Source organism: Rhipicephalus sanguineus, chromosome 1 (assembly GCF_013339695.2).
Source record: "Rhipicephalus sanguineus isolate Rsan-2018 chromosome 1, BIME_Rsan_1.4, whole genome shotgun sequence".
In the NCBI taxonomy this organism is placed as follows: domain Eukaryota; kingdom Metazoa; phylum Arthropoda; class Arachnida; order Ixodida; family Ixodidae; genus Rhipicephalus; species Rhipicephalus sanguineus.
In genome coordinates this window covers 29,619,302-29,642,192 of record NC_051176.1, presented here as the reverse complement: position 1 = coordinate 29,642,192, position 22,891 = coordinate 29,619,302, and the positions used below count along the sequence as shown (strand labels likewise).

The 22,891-nt window shown below is 47.4% G+C and overlaps 1 protein-coding gene across 1 annotated transcript in view; it reads right to left on the bottom strand.

Moving 5' to 3' along the window:
* Window positions 1-11,894: 11,894 nt before the first annotated feature.
* LOC119390015 (pituitary homeobox 3) overlaps window positions 11,895-22,891 on the bottom strand; it is a 175,263-nt gene continuing 164,266 nt past the window's right edge. The window contains exon 5 of the mRNA XM_037657519.2: window positions 11,895-17,674. Within this exon, the coding sequence (XP_037513447.1) occupies window positions 17,156-17,674 (519 nt within the window). The 3' untranslated portion in view covers window positions 11,895-17,155. The remainder of the gene's footprint in view (window positions 17,675-22,891) is intronic.

Sequence of the window (22,891 nt, the reverse complement as noted above, 5' to 3'; positions counted from 1 at the left end):
AGCTCCATGCATATTTTGTGGGTAGGAGTGACTGTTCACTTATTAAAAAAATCACAGCATATCCACGGAGTGAATGATGATGAGTGGGCGAAGCTGCGGAGGTTCATCGGTAAACCGTGAGTCTTCCGTGAATTCTGCCCAGTACATCATCACCGACGTGAGATCGGGCGCGTTTATACTAAATGTTCGATTAGAGTTATGACGACTTGCAGCTCACTTTAATTTTACATGTACGCTGTGAATTTTCATTGTTTAATAACGCACAGGAGAAATCGCACACACGCACTACCTTGGAGGTCAAAATCCAGTGCCTATATATACGGGGTGGTCAGTGAACGGTTGTGCCGCGCGAGCGGTCGGTTTTTTCAATCAAGACGCTGCCGCGACGCTGCCTCGCGACGCTGCCTGCGTCGGCGCCGCTGCGCCGCGAGGCAAGATAGGGGGGGGGGCGTAGGAGAGGAGAAAGAGGGGGAAGCGTAGGAGAGGAGAGGGCGATACATATCACGTACTGTCGCAGCGCATTGTCTTTAGGGAGCCTTCATGTGTGCACGCCCCCTCCGTTTTTAAGACTGGTTATGGGAGAGGGGAAGGGGAGAGAGGAAGGGGAGAGGGGGAGTGGAGAGGAAAATGGGAGAGGGATAGATGACATGGGGAATGGTGAGGGGGAGTGGAGAGGAGGTGTGTCGAGAGGGTATGCGCATGCGCAGTAAGGGTGGTCACGCCGCACACCACCACCACCACCGTATAGATACTGCCGTTTACTGCCGGCTGCCGGGAGATACGCCGGACAACGGAGACGTGACAAGGTTAGACTAAGAGGAGCTACGCCCCTAAAAGCAAGAAATTCGAGCCTTTTTTTACTGTGCTACAGTTTACCTGCCTTTTATTGCTTAAGTGGACATATATACGGGTAAATTGTGCATAATGTTTTTATGCTGTTTGCTTGCTCCAGAATTCTAACCTCTCAGCGTTGGCCTATGTAAGAAAGTAGCTCATATTTGGTAGCTTGAATATTAATAATGGCGGCACCCATGGGTCGCGGGTGCGCCTACATCGTGAGGAACCTCGCTTGGACTGTTCGCAGCAAACGCCTAATTACTGAACTACGCGCCGAGAGAGGATGTCGAGCCCACCGAGGTTGCGGACGCCGCCGCATTCAGTCCGCTTCTTTTCAACAGTGACAGGAGCACAATCATTTTCCTGAAGAGACCGCTTATATTGATGTTGCACATGGCCGTGATCCCCACAAGCGTTGGCGATCTCGCAAACATCGTTGGTTGTGTCCCGTAACGCAAAGACTCCAACTTTCTTGCACGATAGCAGCGCCCATGTCGATGTCTGTTGTGCTTACATTGATCATTCCGATAGCAGTCAAACCAGTTGTAGGTGAAGTACACGTGTCGCACTCTTTTCATCTTCGAAAACGTACTAACTCTCTCTCGCCCTTCTAGGCTGTACTTGGATAGTTTTAGACCACAATATCGAGAGGCACTGTGCCTCAGCCCAGAGTCCACGGTTGCGCGCCCTTTTCCTCCACCGAGCGCAGCACGTCGTTTTTGACGCGTAGGCTCGTCCGTACGCATGCCGACGCGTGCCGGCGTGCCAGTGGTTGGGTCTTTAGGTTGTTAGTAAAGAAGTAGGGCCCTGGATCCATTTTCCTTTTTCGATTGATTAGTCCGTACAACTGTAATATATAGTGCATGGAGACTCTGCAGTTGTTTCCTTCAAGGAGCTTGAACAATCACAAATAGCAGTCAGTCGATTTTCGACGCAAATCACGTGTGGAGTCGAAGACGGGTCCCTGTCAAGTACAATTGCCAAAAGCTTGTGACTTCTGCTGGATAACACCGATTCACAATTAGCTTATATCTCTTAAGGAGACATCGGCTTCTGGATAAATGCTATGACTGATCAGGACGTCTTGAGGGGCTAGTTGGTTCATACTATGCAGGAAAATTTGCGCTAAACTAGAAAAGGACAACACAAAGAAGGAACACATGAACAGATCGAGCGCACACTACCAACTGTTTTTATTGAACGTAGAGCATCAGTTAAATAGGGAACCCCGAACTGCGCAGACACCCCGTGGCTGCGCATAGATGCACCGACACGCACCTTATTCATCAAAAAAGACACTTCTGCGCCGTAGAGCGCTACCGAGGCCTCACTTACACAGCTATCTTTTTTCCCCTTAATGAAGAACGCTTCCAAAACCTCCCGAGCACACGTGTTTTTGCTACGTCCAAGTATTTTAGTCTGTTGAAATCGTGCTTCGCATCCACAGGCAGCGCAGTGAGCTGGCAAATTCGCCATTTCTTTATTTTTGATTGACAGCTGGTGTTCACGCGCGCGGTCATTTACGCAGCGGCTTGTTTGGCCCACATAAGACCTGCCGCAGGAAAGCGGTATCTCGTACACCACTCCTACATCGCATCGCATTTTCTAGATTAGCGCAAATTTTCCTGCATGCTATGACTGAGTACTGTTCCCGTGGTGTCCTTGATTGAGGCATGATATCGTCATGGAAGGCAACGAGGAAGCCGGAGGTCGCACAGCCAGCCTTGACAAGCCAAGGTCCTATAAAGCCGCTCGGCTGATCTGCGTGGCGGCTCACCTGAACGGCTCCCGTGGTCGCCACACCGTTTAGGAAATTGCCTGATACATGATAACATTTAGTTGCCCTTTCCGGCATGGCGGCGCCCTTTTAGTCGCAGCCCGTCGCTCTAGTCGTTCAGCTGGCTGTTTTCTCCCATTGTTGCCATCCGATTATTTGCTTTTCGTGCCGCTCCTATGCCTGCATGCTCCCGTATGGACCCCACGTCTTCCGTAGACGAGCTTGATGCTGCGCTAGCAACTTGCAGGTACTACTAATTCTAACCCTTTGTTTCCCACATACAGTCTGCGCAGTGCCCACAACCGAAAAAGATATTTTCAGACAGTTTTCGTTCAAAGTAATACCTGGAAAAAACTTACAACAATACATATGCATTTTATAAGAATTTTATCATTGCCACCTTTGTTGCAGTCAGGAATGGGGAGTTGAAAATAGGGGACCATGCACTGAACTCACAAGGACTTTCAAGAGGCATGAAAAATTTGAAAGCACTTGATTTTTTTCTGTATCAACGCATAGGTAAGATGTGTTCTTCACCACAATTGATCTTGAGATCCTTCTTCACCCAGTGCCATATTTTTTCTGTTCATCTGAGTCGATGTAACTTCAAATTCTTCATCCTCACTGTCTGTTGAGCTTTCACGATCCGTGCGTGGCAGTCTCTTCGGCGAAATATACTCTCCTTCGTTATCTGAGCCTTCCAAGACTTCATCTTCGCTTCCGCTTGGATATTATGTTGAAAGAGAATTTCTTGTATTTGCTCGTCTGTCAACTGTTGCCGCCATAAATAAAAACCTTTTTAAGGCATTGACGTGCTTTAAAACTTCTTTTGCAGTAAATTAATGAAAAGGAAACAGAATTGCGGCGCACTGAAACCCTCTGTACACTTTTTTGGCCTCTCCGTAAGCTGTACTTCATAGTCCTGAGTGCCAGAAATGTGTATGCAAGCCCAAACTGCACATACAGTTGACAATAACCAATGATACAAAAATACTACAAGCTAGGCTCGTTCCGTAGGCTTCGTGAAAAATAATATAGGCATTTATAACTAGATATTAGAAGTAATAAGCAAAGAGGACCAGTACAAGCCAGGAGGCCAGGAGCTCGCCGTCTTTGCCGGCCGCACGTGGTGTCCATGTTTGCAATGGAAGAAGCACTCAAGTGCGGTACTTGTAGCACCATCTATCAAGCGTAAGTGAAAGCTTGGACTTCCACATTTGTGGCAGCAAGGAATCAGGGCTCCCTTAGTGACATTTTGAGGCAAAACAAATCAAACAAAACTGCCACAAATGTGGCAGCTGGGAGATAAAGGGTTAACGGTGGGACCGCCGTGGTGGCTCAGTGGTTGCGGTGCTCAGCTGCTGACCACAAAGGCGCGTGTTATATTGCAGTGAATGAGAAGAGGGGTAGTGGGCTCACTGCGCTGCGGCTGCAAAGGGGGAAGTGAAACCGCTGATGTTACCATGGTCACAGACGCCTCAGGTGTGCTCGATGGTCGCAACACCTGGTGCGCCGCAGTGCTAGAGGGAAGACGTGACGCGTAGGAACGAATGGTGCTTACAGTGCTGCCCACTAGGTTCCGCGAGAATCGAGTGCGCCTTAAGCTTGGTCGAGATCAATATAGCGTCTGTGGCCGACGCTTGCTCGCGAGGAGACCTACGCGTTCGAATACCTCTATCCGACGGCAGGGTTGCCATTGGGTAGACTTGAAAAGGCTAAACCTAAAATAGCGGTCCCTTAATTTTCTCTTCATAATTGTAGCCAAATAAAGCAGAAGCGGTTTTACGAAGAGATTTTTATTATTGAACAATAAAATGCGTGGACATAAGAAGACAATTTCTTCCCTCTTGCTTAGTCTTCAATCCACGGGTAAGTTGCAAATAAATGAATAAAATAAAATAAGTTCAGTGCGCTTCCATGTAGTTTATGTGGAATAGATAGAGAGGGACAACAAACCTTGAAGCAGGTTTTCCTTGACAGCACAGACCGAAATGGATCATCATCCACTGCAGGCCGCCCCCAGTGATCCCAGCAGATTCCATTTTATCTCGTCGCTCCACCTTTTCCGTCTACGGCCGCGCTTCCCACCTCTTCCCGATGTCCTTCTCATGACGTCACCTTTATTTCTTTCAACATTTGCCACGACACTGATCCACTTGGTATCTCGTATTGTTACTCCTATGATTTTTCCTTCCATTGAGCGCTGAGTGGTCCTTGGCTTCTTTTGGAGTTTCTTTGTCCGGGTTTCTGCCCGATGTGTTAGAACTGGCTGAAAACAATGGTTATGCGCTTTCTGCCTTACTGACAGTGGTAAGTAGCCGGTCAGGAGATGGGAATACCTGCTCAGCAGGTCATCCTTATTCTTCGATGGGTTTCTCTCACATAAGAATGATCTGCTGTTACTATATGGCCTAGATAAACATATACTCCTCTGCTGATTCAAACGTCCCGTTGTCTGTCACGAATTCTCTATCTTTCCCCAGGCTACACACTCATCTTCAACCCTACTTTCACTAATTCTTCAATCATTCTTCTGCAATCCGTCACCTTCATTGCTGAAGAGTACGATGTCGTTTGTGAATTACTAAGATATTCCTTCCTTCCTACTTTCCCCAGTCTTTCCAATATTTCTTCGAGAAGCAGTGGAGAGATTGTGTCTCGTTGACGGATCCACTTCTCGATCCCTTTTTTGCTGCTTTTCTCGAGGATGAGCAGATTAGCTATGGAATCTCGACATTTTTTTGGCTCAGATTCACATATGTTTCAAGTAGTTTTTGTCGGCGCAATGAATCCAGAACCGCTGGTATCTCTACCGAGTCCAATGCCTTCTCGCAATCTATGCGAGAAAAGAACTCCTCTATCTATGAATCCCACATAGAGGAGTTCTTTTGTATTCGGTAGTTTGCTTAATTATTTGAATGCTGTCCCATGAAGGTGATCCATGGTAGAGTACCGTTTTCTGAAGCCAGATTGTTATCTAGGTTGGTTGAAGACAAGCGTGCATCTAATACAATTCGAAATTATCTTCGTGAATAGTTTGTACACTGCTCAAAGAAGACTGCTCGGTCTGTAGTTTGAGTCTCACGTCTTCATTTTTGTGTATTCATAAATTCTCGCGTTTTTCCAGCTCGCTGGTACATTCGTAGTTTGAAGTCGTAATGTGTAGAGTGAAGCAAACTTATTAAATATAACGCCGCCACCATCTTTAATCAAATCGGCTCTTATGCTGTCTTCTCGGGCCACTTTCCGGCGAAACATGCCTTGTGTGGCCTTTCTAGCCTTTTCGATAGTTGCGCATACGCTTGTGACTTCGGTGTTATGGTCGATCTTGCTTTCACTTGAAGTAGGGCGATTACCATTTGAGCTGTATAGTTCTGAGTAAAAGTCCTCAACCGCCTTCGCTATGCCATTAAAAGTGTTATCAACGTTGCCTTATTTATCTTTGACGGCATGAATTTCTGACGTCTTTCCAATACAGAGTTTTCTTTCAGCCGTCTCGATGCCTTTTCCACTGCTGCCTCTACCTCCTTAGCGTTATAGTTTCGTGTGTCGGTAAGTTTAGTTTTTCTTGATCAGTTGCGATAGCTCCGCAAGTTATATTTTGTCTCTTGCGGTAGTCACTTTCATCTGTTGTCACTTTTTTATCAAGTCGTCAGTGACTTGACAGAGCTGGCTTCGCTCTTGTCCTTCGTGCTTTGCGTCCAATTCGAAGTGCTGCTTCAGAAACTACTTTAGTTACGGTGTCGTTCATACATTCTATGACATCATTTTCGTCTTGTTTTAAAGCATTGTGTTTACAATCCTGAATGTCTATGCTTTCAACTTGGTTCGATCTAAGCTAGCCTGTTTTTTAGCAATTAATTTTGTTCTGGGTCTCTTTAGGTCGAGTGTGGTCTTCGCCCCCACTATCCTATTATCGCTGCTCTTTATCTTGCTTGCTACGTCTATATCCTGCATTATGATTGGATCCCTCCACATAACGAAATCTTTTCCTTATGTGTTTCTTCGCTAGGTTTTTTCCATGCCCGCCTCCTATTTCTATGCTTTTTAAACAAGCTGTTCATTATGCGGAGACGATTACGTCCTGCGAATTCCAATAATATCTCTCCAGTGTTATTCCCACAATCTATACCGTACTCAGTGATTGCTCAGCGATTGCTTACCATTAGGGGGATGTCGAATAGGTCGGGTGTGAGAGCTAAAGCTGATGGCAGACAACAAGAAAAGAAATTACAGGGAGAAAAAAAGAAATAAAAGAAAGAGTAAAAAAATGTTTTGTGGGATTCGACGAATTGATCGGAAGTGTTACCAGTCCAGCTTCAAATAGAGAATTCTGGTTGCAGGTGAACAGAGCATCCTCATTTTGTAGCGGGTCTCTCTTTGTGTGAAGTTCACACTAGAACACGCGCTTAGCGTAAGTATGAGCAAAGTCAGCACAGATGGCGGGCAGCATGAGTAGCTAGCTGACCACGCGTTTTCCAAAATGGACGCAGTTCCGTCTTTGCGGGCGCTTAGGGGTCGCCTCGACGCGCACTAGCTGCTGGACGAGGGGAAACGGTTCTGACACGACGCTTGGAGGCAGCGTGTTTTATCTGCAAGCAACGAGAAAGATGGCTACAAAATGCGCCAAAAGTTCGGTGTAGCCGGAGAAGTGGCCATGCAGCAATAATGAGTGTCCTCGCCATACGAGATAGCAATGTAGCCACCCGCATTTCGATGGAGGCGAAATGCCAGAGGCCCGTCTACCCGGCGTTGTTAGTGCATGCCCATGTGGTGGAAATTATATGGAGCCCTCCACTACGGCGTCTCTCGTAGCCCGAATCATTTTGGGACGTTAAACCTCATTAGCCGACTACCCAACCCACCAACGGAATGGTGTCACCTGTTCGGCGCATGGCAATCATCGGCAGAAGGCGTGACACCGACTACTAAACCAGTACGAGACCCGAAGCAAGCGTCTGGTTCCAGGAGAATGCAATGCCGGTAAATGGAGCCGCTTGGCTACGCGTCCCAAAACTGGCGCATCACCGTTTATTTGTCGTCATGCTGGCCCATTGCTCTGGCCAGTTCCATTGGAAATATAATAAAATTAATCGTGCCGATCCGCTTGGAGTGGTACCTGGAAGTTTACATGTACGCAGGCCCTATTACAGGCTTCCCGAGTTAGTGCCCCTCGAAGACACCAGAGAGTTTGTAGCCTGATTGATATTCCGGTACATGCAAGGGCGTTATCGGAATACAGGATTACCAGACGAGGGTAGTGACATCTTCTGTGATATCTTCTGCGTGTGCGTGTGTGTGTGTGTGTTTGTGCATGGTTGATATTCCGGTACATGCAATGGCATTATCCGAATACCGGATTACCAGACGATGGTAGTGACATCTTCTCTGGCTTCGCCTAACCATATATAATACACGTTTGGGTGAGGTGTGCGTGTGTTTGCGTGTGCGTGTGTGTGTGCATGTGTGTGTGCGTGTGTGTGCGCGTGTGTGTGATGAGTATTCTTCGCTGCTAAAATCGTTCCGCTGCTAAATATTTACACCAGCAGTGAACTAGCATACGCTTTCTCTCGGCAACCAAAGACATTTTTGTTCTACATGGATGGATGGATGGATGCTATGAGTGTCCCCTTTATAACGGGGCGGTGACAAGTGTGCCACCAGGCTCGACAAAAAAAAAAAAAACACTTTACTCTTCCTTTTCTTAGTGTTCGCCTAGTGTCTTTACTTCAATTAAAACTATCTTACTCCAGAAAAAAAAAAATATTATGCTTTCAGCTCCGTTCTCTGCCCTTTACGGCAGAATGTCCTTTTTTTTCAATATTTATTTTTGTCCTTTCTCTTTAGTTTTCTGCCACCAATACTCTAATCGCCTCTTACTTATTTCAGTCGCGGGTGTGTTAAGCTTTCCATTGTCTCTAAAACCCAAGGTGTCATGTAGGCTCGTGCCCAAACGTACACCTGGGTGGATATCTCCACATTCAATCAGAACATGCTCCGCCGTTTCCTTATCTTCCCCGCAGCACGTGCATTGTTCTTCTTCTTTACTGAATCTCGCTTTATAACTACCCGTTCTAAGGCAACCCGATTCTCGCTTCAAACAGTAAAGCGCCTGGAACGCCACACAGCGGCATTTTTCCTTGGCATGAAATGAGCTTAGAGCAATGGAATGAGTGATGTCATAACAGACAAGCTTTAAGGGCCGACACCGTTTCGTACTGAACCATTAACGGCGCATTGAAAACGCGAAACCTTAATTTTGTTGCTGTCCATCGATTCACTTGCTGCATGAAAAGGCTGCAGCGCACAAGCGCTAGCGCGTACTCCAGGCGTACACACAGGAAACGTTACGGTACTGCAATTTCTCGTATAGCTGCCTCTAATGCTTCGCGCACGTGCCGACGGAGGCTAGCCCTACCTAACTGGAACTGATATCCGCACTTGATGAGCACGTAGGTGCGCACACCAGGTAGACGCGTACACATGAGATGTGCGCGTCGTACAGGCCCATGCCTTCTGAGTAACTTGTTGGTGTCCGCCAAAGAAAGCGCCCGGCAACACGGTTGCGCGAGAGCGTGCACCTTTTGCGCAAGAGCCATTCCTGCCTACCACGAAACCGAGCAAACGGGTTAAGGAAAAAGCTATACCATTTAAAAGTGGCTGATAAGGCACCTACAGACTCAATATCACGATATCTTCTCTGTGAGAGGTTCATAACAAAAAAAAAAAAGAAATAAAAGAACACTGATTCCAGCGCCTAATGTAGCCGCTAACTGTGCTCCGATACAGCGTTAATTTTTGGTTATTGTTGCTCTGATGTAGTTCTTGTGTAGGCACTGGTGTAGTTCTCAGTCCTGCTCTTAAAGTCGTTCTTGTTCTAAATCCGGGACTTAATACAGCTCTACTACCGCGAAGCCTGAGGGAGTGCGCATCACGGGCAACCCAGCGATTCCTTTGGCAATTGCGCGCTTGCTGAGGCCTCTGTTGCGCGGCGCGGGTATCAGCCGGATATTTCAGAAGCGTTTCTCGTGATTTTAGGTGAGTTGTTGAGATTAATGCTTGGTTATTTTTGCAGTTTACATTCCTTTAGAGCTCGTCAGTCTATTTTGAAATAGTTTTGGGCATTGTCCTGTATTGCCAGTGAGTGCTGGAAGCCCGGCCTCTGAAGTGCGACGCACTTAAAAAAAAAAAAAAGCTCTTGTGACACCAGAAGGCGAAAGCCTTGCTGCAAGACAAGGTGAGTCACAGATATGTTTGGCATTAATATGGACACTTCAGCCCTTTCCTTGTTCGGCGTGTATTTATGCTTTCTGCTCGTTATTCGAGATCGGGCTGGTGCTCCGAAGGAACCTCCAACATTAACACCTAAGGCTTCCGCCTCAATAAGCATTCCTTAAAATTGGGCAGGCCTGTACGTTCCATGGAGAAGAGAGACATCAAATAGTATATATTTATTTATTTGCGTGTTATCTAAAAATGCGTGTGCTTGTCTTTGTTTACACTAAGCTTGCCAAGTGTAACATGGAAATAAAAAGATGACAGAAAGGAATGAAGGAGCGATTGGCGTCACCGCGTAAGGACCTAAAAGCCTGTAGTGGTGGGCGTTCTTCATTGCCAGTCAGGGTCATGGGTGGTCCAGGAGGGCCCTTGCATCGCGTACATTGCCTATATTGTGTGATTGCATGCAAATTGTGATTCCGTTTGTGTGACAATATGCCCAGGAAATATAAAGCAGCAATATCGCTGAGAGTGGTAGCACCATGGCAGTATAAAGTCCAGGTCAGACTGTATGTCCTGAAACCTCTCTCAGTTGTGTGCAGAACGCTAAGTGCGCTTCGAGCGCATCGCTCAGTGAAGAACGACGATCGCCGACAAAGAGAAATAGTTACCTACCTGGCAATACAAACCAAAAGGCCGAGTCAGCAGTTTTTGCCACATTCAAATGTGCTCGTATTCATAAAGATGAATGGGCCTTGACATGGGCATTAATGGTAATACCTCTTCTCACTTACCTACTGAGAAGACATCCCAGTAGAAGATGCACAGTACCTTCAACTACGGTGTCCGCGATGCAAGGACGAGTACTCTTGCGCGATTTAATGAAGTTCGACACAGGCCCTCCTGTCTCGAAAGTGATCATAGTCGTATGAATAACAACTCATTGCAAAGGTTGGCATTATTAGTACCCAAGAGATTCCTGGAAGCGATCAACCGTGGTCGGAAAACACTGCGAACAGAATCGCTTATCCATTGTAAGCTTCACTGCATGCGTTGACATCACATTGTCCTATTATGTTCCTAGCTTCACGTGCCCTCATGTGAGCATATTTCGTGCCTTCACGTCTCTACATTGTGTTGACATTAATACTATCATGTGACTGGCCTTCGTGTTTCTGTGTTCTTTTCCCGATGACATGACGTCAAGGCTCTGTGTTTGACTGATGTATACTATTTGACTTTATTGATGTGTTTTTCTTCACGTTTGTCGCGTTCACTATTTAGCATGTAACATAAAAGATAGTAAGCATCTGACGCTATGTAAAGGCGCAAAATTTCCTAAACATCATACATTTAAAAAAATGCTACCTTTGCAAACCAGCGTTGAATTTTTCACATAGAAATTCAAGAATGCTTATTCCTACAGGAGTTCTTGACATTGCGTAGACGTACCACCAGTCTGGGCATGACACGTGCTGTGGCGTGTTCTTTGTGTTTGCTATAGACTGTGCATAGTATTCCGGAATGTGGGATCAACGGCTTGCCGGTTTATTCTTACAGCAGAAGAGAGAATTTGCAAACACCGTGGAAAAGGAGGAAAGAAAGAAAGAAAAAAAGATAGATAGATAGATAGATATAGATAGATAGATAGATAGATAGATAGATAGATAGATAGATAGATAGATAGATAGATAGATAGATAGAGATAGATAGAAGATAGATAAGAAAGAAGAAAGAAAGAAAGAAAGAAAGAAAGAAAGAAAGAAAGAAAGAAAGAAAGAAAGAAAGAAAGAAAGAAAGAAAGAAAGAAAGAAAGAAAGAAAGAAAGAAAGAACACTGCGTATGCTTTAGGCCAAGCAAGCCAAGTACCGTGACGTATGCACGCGCTGATATCGATGGGCCCTGATCGGGGTCATTCAGCACAATAGAAACTACAATATGAGTGCAAAAGTTTAGGGATCGCGGATAAACTGCCGTGTTGACGAACGACAGCGCGTGGCCTGGAGGGCTTCCAGCCAAGTGCAGCTCGGTGAAGCAATGGGTGGACACAACTTTTGGGCGCATGTTTGTTTTTATTGGCATGAAAAGAGCTTCAAGACAACTCTGTGATGCTTAATGACCACTTCACGGGCATACATCTGCGTAATGTCCGAAGGAAAAAAAATTCCGCGATAAACCACGTAACCGCGACAAGAGCTTTATACAATGTTCCTGACCTCGCGCCTTTCAAGCAATGGTTTTGCACGAGGATAATTCAGACGATGTCATACGCACAAGACAGCACAAACGAACGGTCACTCCTTTTCGCTCGGTACACTTTCCGACATATGGAGTGCCATTCAGAAATGCATTCGCGGTCGTGACTAGGCGCAATAGCATTCGCGCTCCCCGCGATACGCTAACATATTCGCTCATCACTGTACACAGAGGGCATGTCCTGTTTCTCTCGGCCATGTGTGCCCCAGCATACACTCAGTCACACGGGATGCAACTGTCTCGAACTAAAGGAACTTTCTTTTGACTAACGCGTATGCGCCATCATGCAACACGAGTCATAATTTGCGAGTAACTGACACCCGGTCAGGTGAGCTCTTTGGTTTACTAAAGGGATGGAACGCGACATGTACATTTTGATGCGGTGTGTTGCGGACGCACTGTGCGATGTGATGGACCGGTGACAAGATTCTTGAAAATGCATTTTTTCCCCTCCCCAGTCGTGTGACATCACACATGCGAGAACCGCTTCTACAGGCTTGCGTGCGAAACGGATGGCTGCATGAAACGAAGTGACAGCTGGCTTTTTAAAGAGGTCGGCTTTGCACGGCTTGACGAGACTACAGCCATTTAAATGTTGACATCATCCACGAACCTCTCTTACCGTAGTTGTGATCTGATTCAGTATTTATGATTCTCCATTGCCATGAAGAATCTGTCTGAAGACACGGTCTGGAATGAACAGCATCATGGTTCAGCAAGAAGGCTTCCACGCATTATGTCGCTAACGTTTAAAATGCAACGTGGCCTATTGGCGAGACTCTGCCAAATAGCAACGAGGACAATTATTAAGAAAGAAGTAATTGACGAATGAAGGAAAACTTGGTCGTCACGAGCTGAATTTTGAGTTTAGAGTAGACAGATCCATGGTTGCAGCTGCCAGATTGAACATGTCGTCGTTTCAGTTCGAATGCAGAGTTTTATTCAGTTGCCATTGCGCAAAAAGTGCTCCAGTACTGGAGCGTTCGTTCTGGCAAGTAGCGGTGGCACTCTTTGCACTGCCTGCCTTATGCAGCGATTTCGCAAAAGCCGCCCCTTTGCTTTAGTTCGTCGGGGCCCAATTTACAAAGCTTTTCACTTTTAAGTGCATTTTGCCATTGGTCAGCCGACTTGTGAATGATATGTCCTAAATCAGGATTGGCTCAAGTTTCCTGTTAGGAAAAATACTTGTGGATCTGGGCCCTGGTCTCGCTGCAGTATGCTTCCTGGCGAGATGCGCTGACCGCCGTCCGTGCTGCCGGTCTCCTGTTTCATTGACTCTTGCAGTTCAAACATTCCATGCGCCAGGAGTTGTAACGGAAGCGGCATGCGACACGTTCCGAGCTAGGCGAAAATTGTGTGCTGAGCTGTTTTGTTACTCTCAACAGACCCTGCACGTTGCGTCCCCGTGAGAGAAAAAGTTTTAGTACGCAGCCGCAAGTTCATCAGGCCGGATTGAAGTTTTTTTAAAGGGCTTTATTCTTGACTTTGTGAACGAATTGAGACAACCTCGTAATTATAAGGGTGACGTGCCTGTTGCAGATTTATTCCGGATTAGCTTGTATTCTAGCTTCGTTGTTGAACTACGGTCAGACCAGCCGGTTGCGAAGCCCTTACTTGCCCAACTACGGTATCCGGACCACTTTGTCGGCACCAACCTATATTCCATAACTTGATGGATGCAATGAACAGAAGGGTGATAATACAGTGTAAGCGCGGCAACTGGTCTGCAGGCATGGTAGCGAAGCGTATCTTAATTTAATCGGAACTTCACATCGGAACAATTCGGTCTAAATAGAGTGGTTCAAAGTATCGGCTCAATTGCGTGATATGGATTCAACGATCATGTAGACTCGTTATATTTCTGAGCACGGTGTCTTTCAGAATAATTTAGCGGCGCACCCTGAAAGAAGATAACGCAATACAAATGCCAAAAGAGCTTGCGTACCAGCATTGACTCAAACATAAACGACGTGAACGCATGCATTCGGCGCAATGTGAGCGTAGATTCCAGCACTCCAGGCCGTCAAAACTTTGTTTTCGGGCTCAACAGGTTCTGCTTTTCAGTTCGTCAACTGCAGAAAAAAAACGGTTCTATTCTTTAACGAAATAGGCTCAGCACTTATACCATGTTATGTATGAACGTACCAAAACTGCCAGCGAAAGCGTTTAATCAGGGATCTCTATTTTGCACAGCTGCACACGTTGCGCATAACGACATATACGTGTTATTTTACAAGCATTAATTTTTGAAATGTTTGGAGAGCACTGCGCCTGCGCTACGGAACAGAGAAAGACATTCCATAGCTAATCAGTCACCGCTAGTTATACGCTTAAAATGGTTCTTTATTCTGTGAGAACTCTGTACTTTTGTCCAGTAGTGGAACGTTATGTAAGCACTCGAGTAGGAATGTATATCCTTAAAAACTAGTGCAGGGTTGCGATTCTGGTGACATCGTGCGGCTTCGCTGACGTATGCGATAGATGTGTAATGGGCTCGTAGGTGATGGCTGAAAGGTGTTCGGATAGGATGCGCGTGATCGTTCCGCACGCAGGCTAAGCCTAGACCCGTAGCAGCGTTTAATGGCGAAGGGGACGAGAAAAGAACGAGATTCCAGTTGTGATGTCACGCTACTGCTGTCGCTGAGAGCTGTGAAAACGCAATGGGCTGCGAACGTTGGCCGGCTGGCGAACCGCCCGTGCAGCCACCCGCAGACGCATCAGCCGTAGGCTCCTCTTGAGCCACCTCGACCAAAACGAAGACGCCTCGTCCCCGGCTTTCCAGATAACTACACGTGCACGTGTGTAGTGATCTGAAATGGTGCTTCATCAAACAGCGTATACGCAGGAGTCGTACAGGGAAAAGCAAAAAAAAAAAAACACACTCGACTCAATCGGCACGCGAACTTGCGTGTCCCAAAAGTCATGCAACCACACACACGAAGATTGACGACGTCCCGCCGCCGTGTACAGAATGACTGGCGTTCGTCCGTAGAACCGCCAGGGTGGACGCAATCCGGTCCAGCTCCGATGCTCCGCAAAATAGCGATGTTGGGAAAGACCGAAGACGCCTGCAGCATGAGCCGTGTCCACCGTGCGATGCAATCGTCGTCGTCGTTGCCAGAGGACTGTTTGCGAGAGAGCGTCCGTGGGCCCCTGCCTCGAGGACCAAACGAGCGTGCCGGATCAGAAAGAAAGGGTTTGTTTGCACCGCACTAGAAACTGCTTTGCGCTCAAGGATGGGGTGATGACGTTCAAGTATACGTCGGACCACGTTGCAAGCAGTCGACAAGTTCAGAAAAGTGACTTTCACGTTGGCTGACAAATTCGGGTCGACTACTCTCAGCCGTAAAGGAATGTCTTTACGCGTAGATTCACAGCCAGGTGTGATATTTTTTTTTTCGCCTTTATTAAATCTTTTAGATAGAAACCGATACGAGATGTTCAAAGGGTATGCTGACGGAAACGAACTAACTTGAGCGCCTCTGCTCTACAACTGCACTTCACTGACTCACAACTGAGAATTCGAAAGGCTCTAAAACCATTGTAGTTTTAGAAGACAAAGAACGCGAATGAAGCTGACAGAAACTCCACGAAGACACGCAATTTCTTTACAAATATACAATGAATGAAAACACGGAAAGTCATCATCCCGACGACGAAGTTGCTATAATCTGAAATAAGCTACTGAAATTTTCCTTATTTAAGTACACTATTTCTTTCTCGTATGTGGAGGTCGTCCGGTGTATTCTTCCATATATGTAGTAGCCAACAAACTTGATCGTTGTAGCAGGGTACGTCGACATAGCGCGAGTGAAAATAGTAACGGGGAATAGGTCACATGCTTTTGACCTTTCCTAAAGGAGTATCGGCGACATAATTGTATAGCTTCTTCAGCATGTTCTCTTTTTAATTTAGATCTGTGCAATAGAAACTGTTACATAAAACGTAGAACAGCCCATTTATGCTTCCTTTCAGTCCTGGACTTGACTCAACGACCGTCTTCAATCGGACTCAGCTAATCGATCTGCACGTGTCACTTTAACTGCAGAAGCTATCCCACATTCTGCAAAGGCGTTCGTACCAGGTTTTTATGATTTGGCATGTGCTGACGAAACTCGCGTTAATAAGATGTCTTCCTTCTCTGAGGAAATCCAATCGATACAGTCTGATAAAGGGCAACAGTGGTCCTTACAAAATAGATAGAAATAATCAGTGTGCGAGGAATGTGCTTGTCTTTTTCTAGGGATGCTTTCATTTGTGAGCCAAATAAGCTTGAAAACATCAGTTCAATCTAGAATGCCCAACCAATTACGCTCAAGACGGTGGTCCTACCTGGAGAAAACTCAAGGCCCAGTCATAATGGGCAGTAGTCGCCTCGCTGTGTGCGCATACTGAAAACGAGGGTCCGTGTTCCCAAGGAATCACCTAATCCAGAAAACCTCGTAAGAGAATGCGGGCTAAGTGTGACCATCATAATATGGTAGGGCTGTCAGCCAAGATCCAGAAATCTATACGAAGGAAAATGTTTGGTAATTCGGACCCTGGTTGCCAGCAGTAAAAAAAAAAAAAACAGACAAAAACTAAACTAAAAAAGAACAAGCGCACCCGATTTCAGAGAAACATTCCCTAAATACTTGCAAGATTTTTCGCAAGCGATGATGGGCTGCTCCGACAAAAATTCGGCTGTCCATTCCTGGAGCGCAAAACGGTTTCCCGTGTAGGAACGTCAAATGCGGGAACAAGGAAAGGGTTGGGGGATGGGGGGGGGGGGGTATCTGTGCGCTTTTGTCGACGTCATGAGACGCTCTATACCTGGACTCGCAAACAAAGCTGCGTGCCAGGTCCAGAACGCTCGCCTGCCGCTTTCTGTTCCGGTCACCGCATGGACTTGTCTGCGCGTACGAGTAGCAACCAAGGGTCATATACACAGGCCTGCTTGTACCGAGAGGCCACACGTACCGGCAGACACGTCCGTGCGGCAGATGGCGAGCACGTCCGCGAACTTCTAGCAACACAAGGGAGAGGGAGAGAGTCGGCAGCGCACAGCCCGCGCGGCCACGCACCGTCTTAGACGCTGGTGCGGTCGGCGTACTGGCAGGAGGGCGACAAGGCGCTCGCCTGCCGTGGGGGGCTGTACGTGTTGAAACTGGAAGCGGCGTGCTGTTTGGCCTTGAGCCGCAGGGACGCGATGGACGAGGTCATGCTCTGGTCGCGGTAGACGTACGGCGAGGCCGGCGTCGCGTACGGGCAGGGCGCCCCGGCGGCGGCCGCGCCCGCTGCGCTCAGCGCGTTGCCGGGCGTTGGCACAATGGACGGCGACGAGATGCCGGGCGGCGCGGGCGGAGAGTTGAAGCAACCCATGCCCTGCGCGCCGGGCACCAGCGGGCTGGCCCACGGGAAGCTCTTGGCGCCCAGCGGTGAGGGCACCTTGGAGGCCCAGTTGTTGTAGGACGAGTATCCCGAGTAGAGCGAATCGTCGAACGGCTGCATCAGGCCGTTGAACTGGCTGCCGAAGCCGTTCTTCAGCTCGGCCGTGGCGTTGCGCTCGCGCTTCCGCCACTTGGCGCGCCGGTTCTTGAACCACACCTGCGCAGAGAGGCCAACATGCACCGGGCTACACTCATCTACACACCACGCAATTTGAGGAAGAAACTCATCTTTCGAAATAAAGATTACTTTTTTTTTCTCCATTAGAATGCCCGTCAGCTACTGCGGAGCCGTTTTTTTCTTTGTTCATTTGAAAGTTCGCTGGCCTGTTTTTTTTTTTTTAATTGCCGTTATATAGCGAAGCATCTCCTTTGCCGTTTTCCAAAATAAAAGCTTATATCAATGGCGAGCACTGCTCAGAAATTGTAGCATAAACATGAAACCGTGCGGAACCTGTGGCCACCCTCGGAAACCTGACACTTCAGCCAACCCCGGTATGATTAATAAATCTCCCCAGAACAACTTACGGTTGTGGGTTTTGTTTCGTGGAATTTGCTACAGTGAGTAAACAGTGTTTTAAGAAATTCGCCAGATAAGCGAACAAGCTGCAGCCATAATGACATGTACACAGCGCGCATCGTTAAACTCCCTGTCGCCCATTTTACAAAATTATTTCCTTAAATAACACACTTGGCAGCCGACATTTCATAAAGATGAGCTATACCATTGGAATTGATCAAAAACGAATCTATAAGTATCACTGTCTATACCAAAGGATTAGAAGGGTGGCGGCTTGGGCTAGTTGGTATGTCATGATGATTGCTATAGCGCGAACTCAGGGCAAGGGTAAAAGGCACACGAAGGCATAGCTCTCGTCTTCGTGGGCCTTTTGTCACTGTCCCGAGTTCACGCTATATCAATCTCCAAGGATTATGTGGTTTGCATTAATGACGTGCATCAACGACGCCTTAAAAGCTGAATCTTTTCCACCTGACTGCAGAACTCTGCGAATTCTGTTCTCCGGGAACTGTATTTAGCCTAAGGTATCTATCAGAATGCATGATGTGACATAAACAGGTTCTATAGATACAGCAGATATCCGCGACATTCATGAGAGGATCGTCGTACGAACTGCAGCACATACTTCGGTAATGGTTCACGCATGGTATGAAAGCGTCACTGTTTCAGCATCAAAGAGAGATAAACCGTAAGCAGGCATAAGGCATTATAATGAAAGCGTGTCAAAACTGTTCGCGCGTATAGCACCACAAGCCATTTCTATGCATTGTAATTATACGCAAGAAAGTCACCCTGGTTTCACGTGAAGTTCCACTAACTCCGAGATATTAAGCCATATACTACAAGTCTTGCTTTCACACCAACATTGGTCAATGTGCAACCTAGTGAGACCAAGAAAAGTACAGCCACATTATTTCTTGTCTGTAATACGGTATTTATGTTCTGAATGTTACAGTGGACGAAAAGACAACTTGCCCCTTCGGATAACGCGCCCGATGCTCTGCCAATTGAGCTACACCGGAAGTCGTCCTCCCTTCCTCTTCATTCTGTGCACGCAGACCTGGGAGTGTTAGCCACGATGGCGAGTGTGGAACAAACATTTTTTGGCAGCTGGTGTGCGGAAGAGGTCCCCTGATGTTAGCGTGGACTCTCGATTATCGAACCAGGTCCTTGCGCCATCTTCTAGGGCAAAGTAGGCGTGGCGCAGCTTCTCGTCGCAGTCCCAGTTGTTGAACGTGGAGACCCGGTCGTATGCCTCCAACCAGCTTGCGGGATCCTCGCATGGTGATCCGCGGAATGTCGGCGGCTCCCTCGGTTGATGCATGACGACCGTTGTAGGCGCCACAGCGGCTGTCATTGTGGCTGTTGTCTTCTTCGTTTTGATCCTGGTCTTGTCGGGTAGGGGTCCGTGTTCTGGTGCAAGACCTTGCTGCCTGCGGCTGGCTCGCAGGTCAGGGTTGGCGTCGATGTTCCCTTGACGGCAGGGTCTTGGCTCATGGCTGAAGGGGGGTGTTTGGTAGATCGACCGGGAAGCACCTCCACCAGATGTCACGCGGTCGTGACGTGGACGAAGGCAGCAGTCGGCTTGTTCAAGACCACTTGAAGTTCGTCCTTCACTCGACCGAGTTGATCACAGAGCCACCGCCCGACTAACAATGATATTGCGATATTCAAGACTTGCTGCCAATTCTCGTTCATATGCAGCGACCATTTCTACCTAAGGGCGGCGCTACCATCGTCATTTTCGAGTCAAGGTGGAGCTTTGAGTGGAGGGACGTTCTAGAATATGGGGGTAGACTTTTTATTTGGGCGAGCCTGTGCCCGGTAAACGAGAAGTCAAACTACAAGTGATACACGCTTACACTTATAGCGGCCAACAGAGCGTCGGCCGTCGATAATGTGATCCGCAGCCAGGCGCGTCTGCATTTTACATGCGGCATCGAACATTCGAGCCTTATCGCTGGTGGCCGCATTAGTTCCAGAATAATCTCAGCTGTTCGCGTTTTCGCGCTCAAGCCTATAAGAAGATTCTCACATAATCTGGAATGTTCCGAGACATTAGGGCGCGGCTTGCGCAAGGCAGCGGCTACGCGTGCAACGGACTCGTTGCGTAAAAATAACAAAATAAGCGTGCGTGGCAATATTCCCCACACGCAACAAGTGAGAGGCTGCGTCGTCTCGCCCCAACATTTGGGTTGACTCAAAAGAGAGCGAAGAACGTATACCATCTCGTCTCGCACCGCTCAAGTGTTTAGATGCGCGAACGATGCCCGCACAGCGGCAGCTTTAAATAGCCTATACCATAACGTGACGGCCAAGTTTCGTGACCAGAAAGGTAGACTCTGGTGAAGGTGATAATGGGAACGAAATACAAGTACACCCGTGTACTTAGGTTTAGGTGCACGATAAGAACCACAGTTGATAAAATTTAATGCGGAATCCTCCACTACGTCATATTCATGTTGCGCCCTTACCATGTAAAACCACCAAATTTAATCTCAGCGAAGCTGCGTATGACTCGTTGAGGGGATTTCTTCGTGTCCGCCGAGAGTAAACTCCCAGAAATAAATGCACAAACCAAATTAAATGTCCTGGCGGGGCTCCTCAGTTTTTTGAATGAAAAAATTGGGCGCGAATGACTAAGAAAACAGGATATTGTTAATAAAAATTGCGTATTAAGCTCTTCCTACAAACAAAAAAAGCCCCAGTGTCCTTCATGTCCTGACACGCGAGGTATATTACGGCCCCCGTCTCTAAGTAGACTCAGAATGTGGCCTGTCATTGATTTACGTCACATATGCAGTTGTCGATTGTCCATGTTGCAGATACCCCGTGTTCATGCAAGAGTATACTCACAGAATAGATCGAGTAAAAAAGGGCGTCTTTTTGTCCCACAATGATAATCAGTCATTTATTTTGCCTTCCTTTCCTTGCACTATCGCCGCGCGCCTGGCACTTTCTTGTCACGAACGGCATGTGCGCTATCAGCGTGACAGAGCACATAGAGTTTCCTAAAATTAACTAGAGGGGACTCTGGCGCTGCGATCGTTCAGCCACCGTGGGAATGGATGGGTATGTACACGGATTTGCCTAGTCTTCGTACTTGCGGGCTTTGATCGCACTTGTGGCTTTGTTTATTGCTGTGTTTTGGTTTTCTTTCGGATAAAAGAATGGATTGTTGTGAACTTCGTGACGAGATTTGAATTGGTGAGCCTAAAAAGGTTAAAGTGGTGAAGTGGAACTGCTGACTTTTCCTGAACTTCGTTTTGCGATAAAGTGGATGCAGGCGACGCGGAGCCAGACGCAGCCGAAAGAACGAAGTTTAGACAAATCCGTGTACTATCCATCACTCCCATGCTGGCTGAAGCGCCATGCGTTGCAGCTCCCATAGACACTAGCGCCAGAGTTCCCTCTAGTAAGTATTGTAGGAAACTCTATGACATAGCATTCTTGGTAGGAAAGTGGCCAGCGCCGAGTTTTCAAAAAAGGAAGCGCAAGCAAGCCAGATGCACGATAATTGTTGTGGGACAAAAGGACGCCCTTTTTACTCGATCTTTATACATTATATCCGCTTTTTTCGCATCAGCTGCTTTTTGTGAAACAAACAAGCGAAAAAATTCCTAGGAAGCTGTGGAGCCCCATTTCTCAGTGACGAAAACACGCGCACTGAAATTTCGTTACGAAAAAAATCTTCCGACGACATCTTGGTACATAATACCAGGACGACCGAGAAACGGTTTCGCCCTATTCAATGTTGCTTCTAATGTCAGTCTTTCGCATACGCTTCTAAAACTGAACATTTAAATTCGTTCGTTTGTTTTTAAGGCCTCGCGGCTGAACTTTAGCCCAGGATTAAGCTAATTAATAGCGACTCGTCATGGCACTGCAAGTCAACTTTCAAACCAAGAAAGAGCTACGTAAGGAAGCATCGTCGGTATACGCAGTTGTGCGAACCCGAAATAAAGTTGACATGTTGTTTATACCTCCGTGAGAAATGTGGACCGCGAGTTGACGTGGTATTTTTTTTTTTAAATGGAGTCAAATTACTTGGCGCGCGATCGTTTTCCATTAAGCGGCTTCCGACTTCGTTCTCGACAAAGTCCCGCTTCGCAAAATTTTTTAATGCTCGCGGCTTCGTCCCAGCAACACCTTGCAGCGTGAGATCTAGTTTCAGACCAACTCGTTGGCATAAACGGCTGAAACCGCAGCGCGTATTCTCTACATCCTAGATGAGACTGCGTACACAGCGCCGTTCGAACTCGACTGTGCATAGCTGGGCGGATGTGCGAAGCCTAGGTGCGTCTTCGTTGGCATTAAGGCTCTTCATGGGGGGAAAGCTGACATGCTTGTTTCTTCTTCTTTTCTTCCTAACCAGAACAGGCAACGCATACCCGAGATGCACCAAGTTGCAGGGAATTCCACGACCTGCGGTCGCTATTCGCTACGGCAGGGGATTTCTCCGCTGAATCGGTTGGTAGAAAAGGCTCTGTTGGCGGAGTTTCCGGCATGAAATGGTTACTTTAACAACACCGCCGTATCTCGAACTGCATGGCACCTTGAACCGGGAAAACAAAAAAAAAAAAGAAGAGAGAACAAAAAAAGGAGCGCCTAAAACCAAGCTGGAGGGGAGGCTAGGGGTGAGTCCGCGAAATGGAACTCGCGAAGCCCATCAGCATGCATGAACAACGACACCCCGTCGCCAAACTTTTCAGGCGCTCGGGGCTCGGCCGAGTGGTGGTGGTGGCGGCAATGAGCAGCAACAAGATGAGCGAGCAGAATCAAGAGCGCACCGCGGTTCGAGCCGCGCGTTAACTCCTTCCGAAAGGGTTATATGCGCGCGTTGTGGGCCGCAATGAG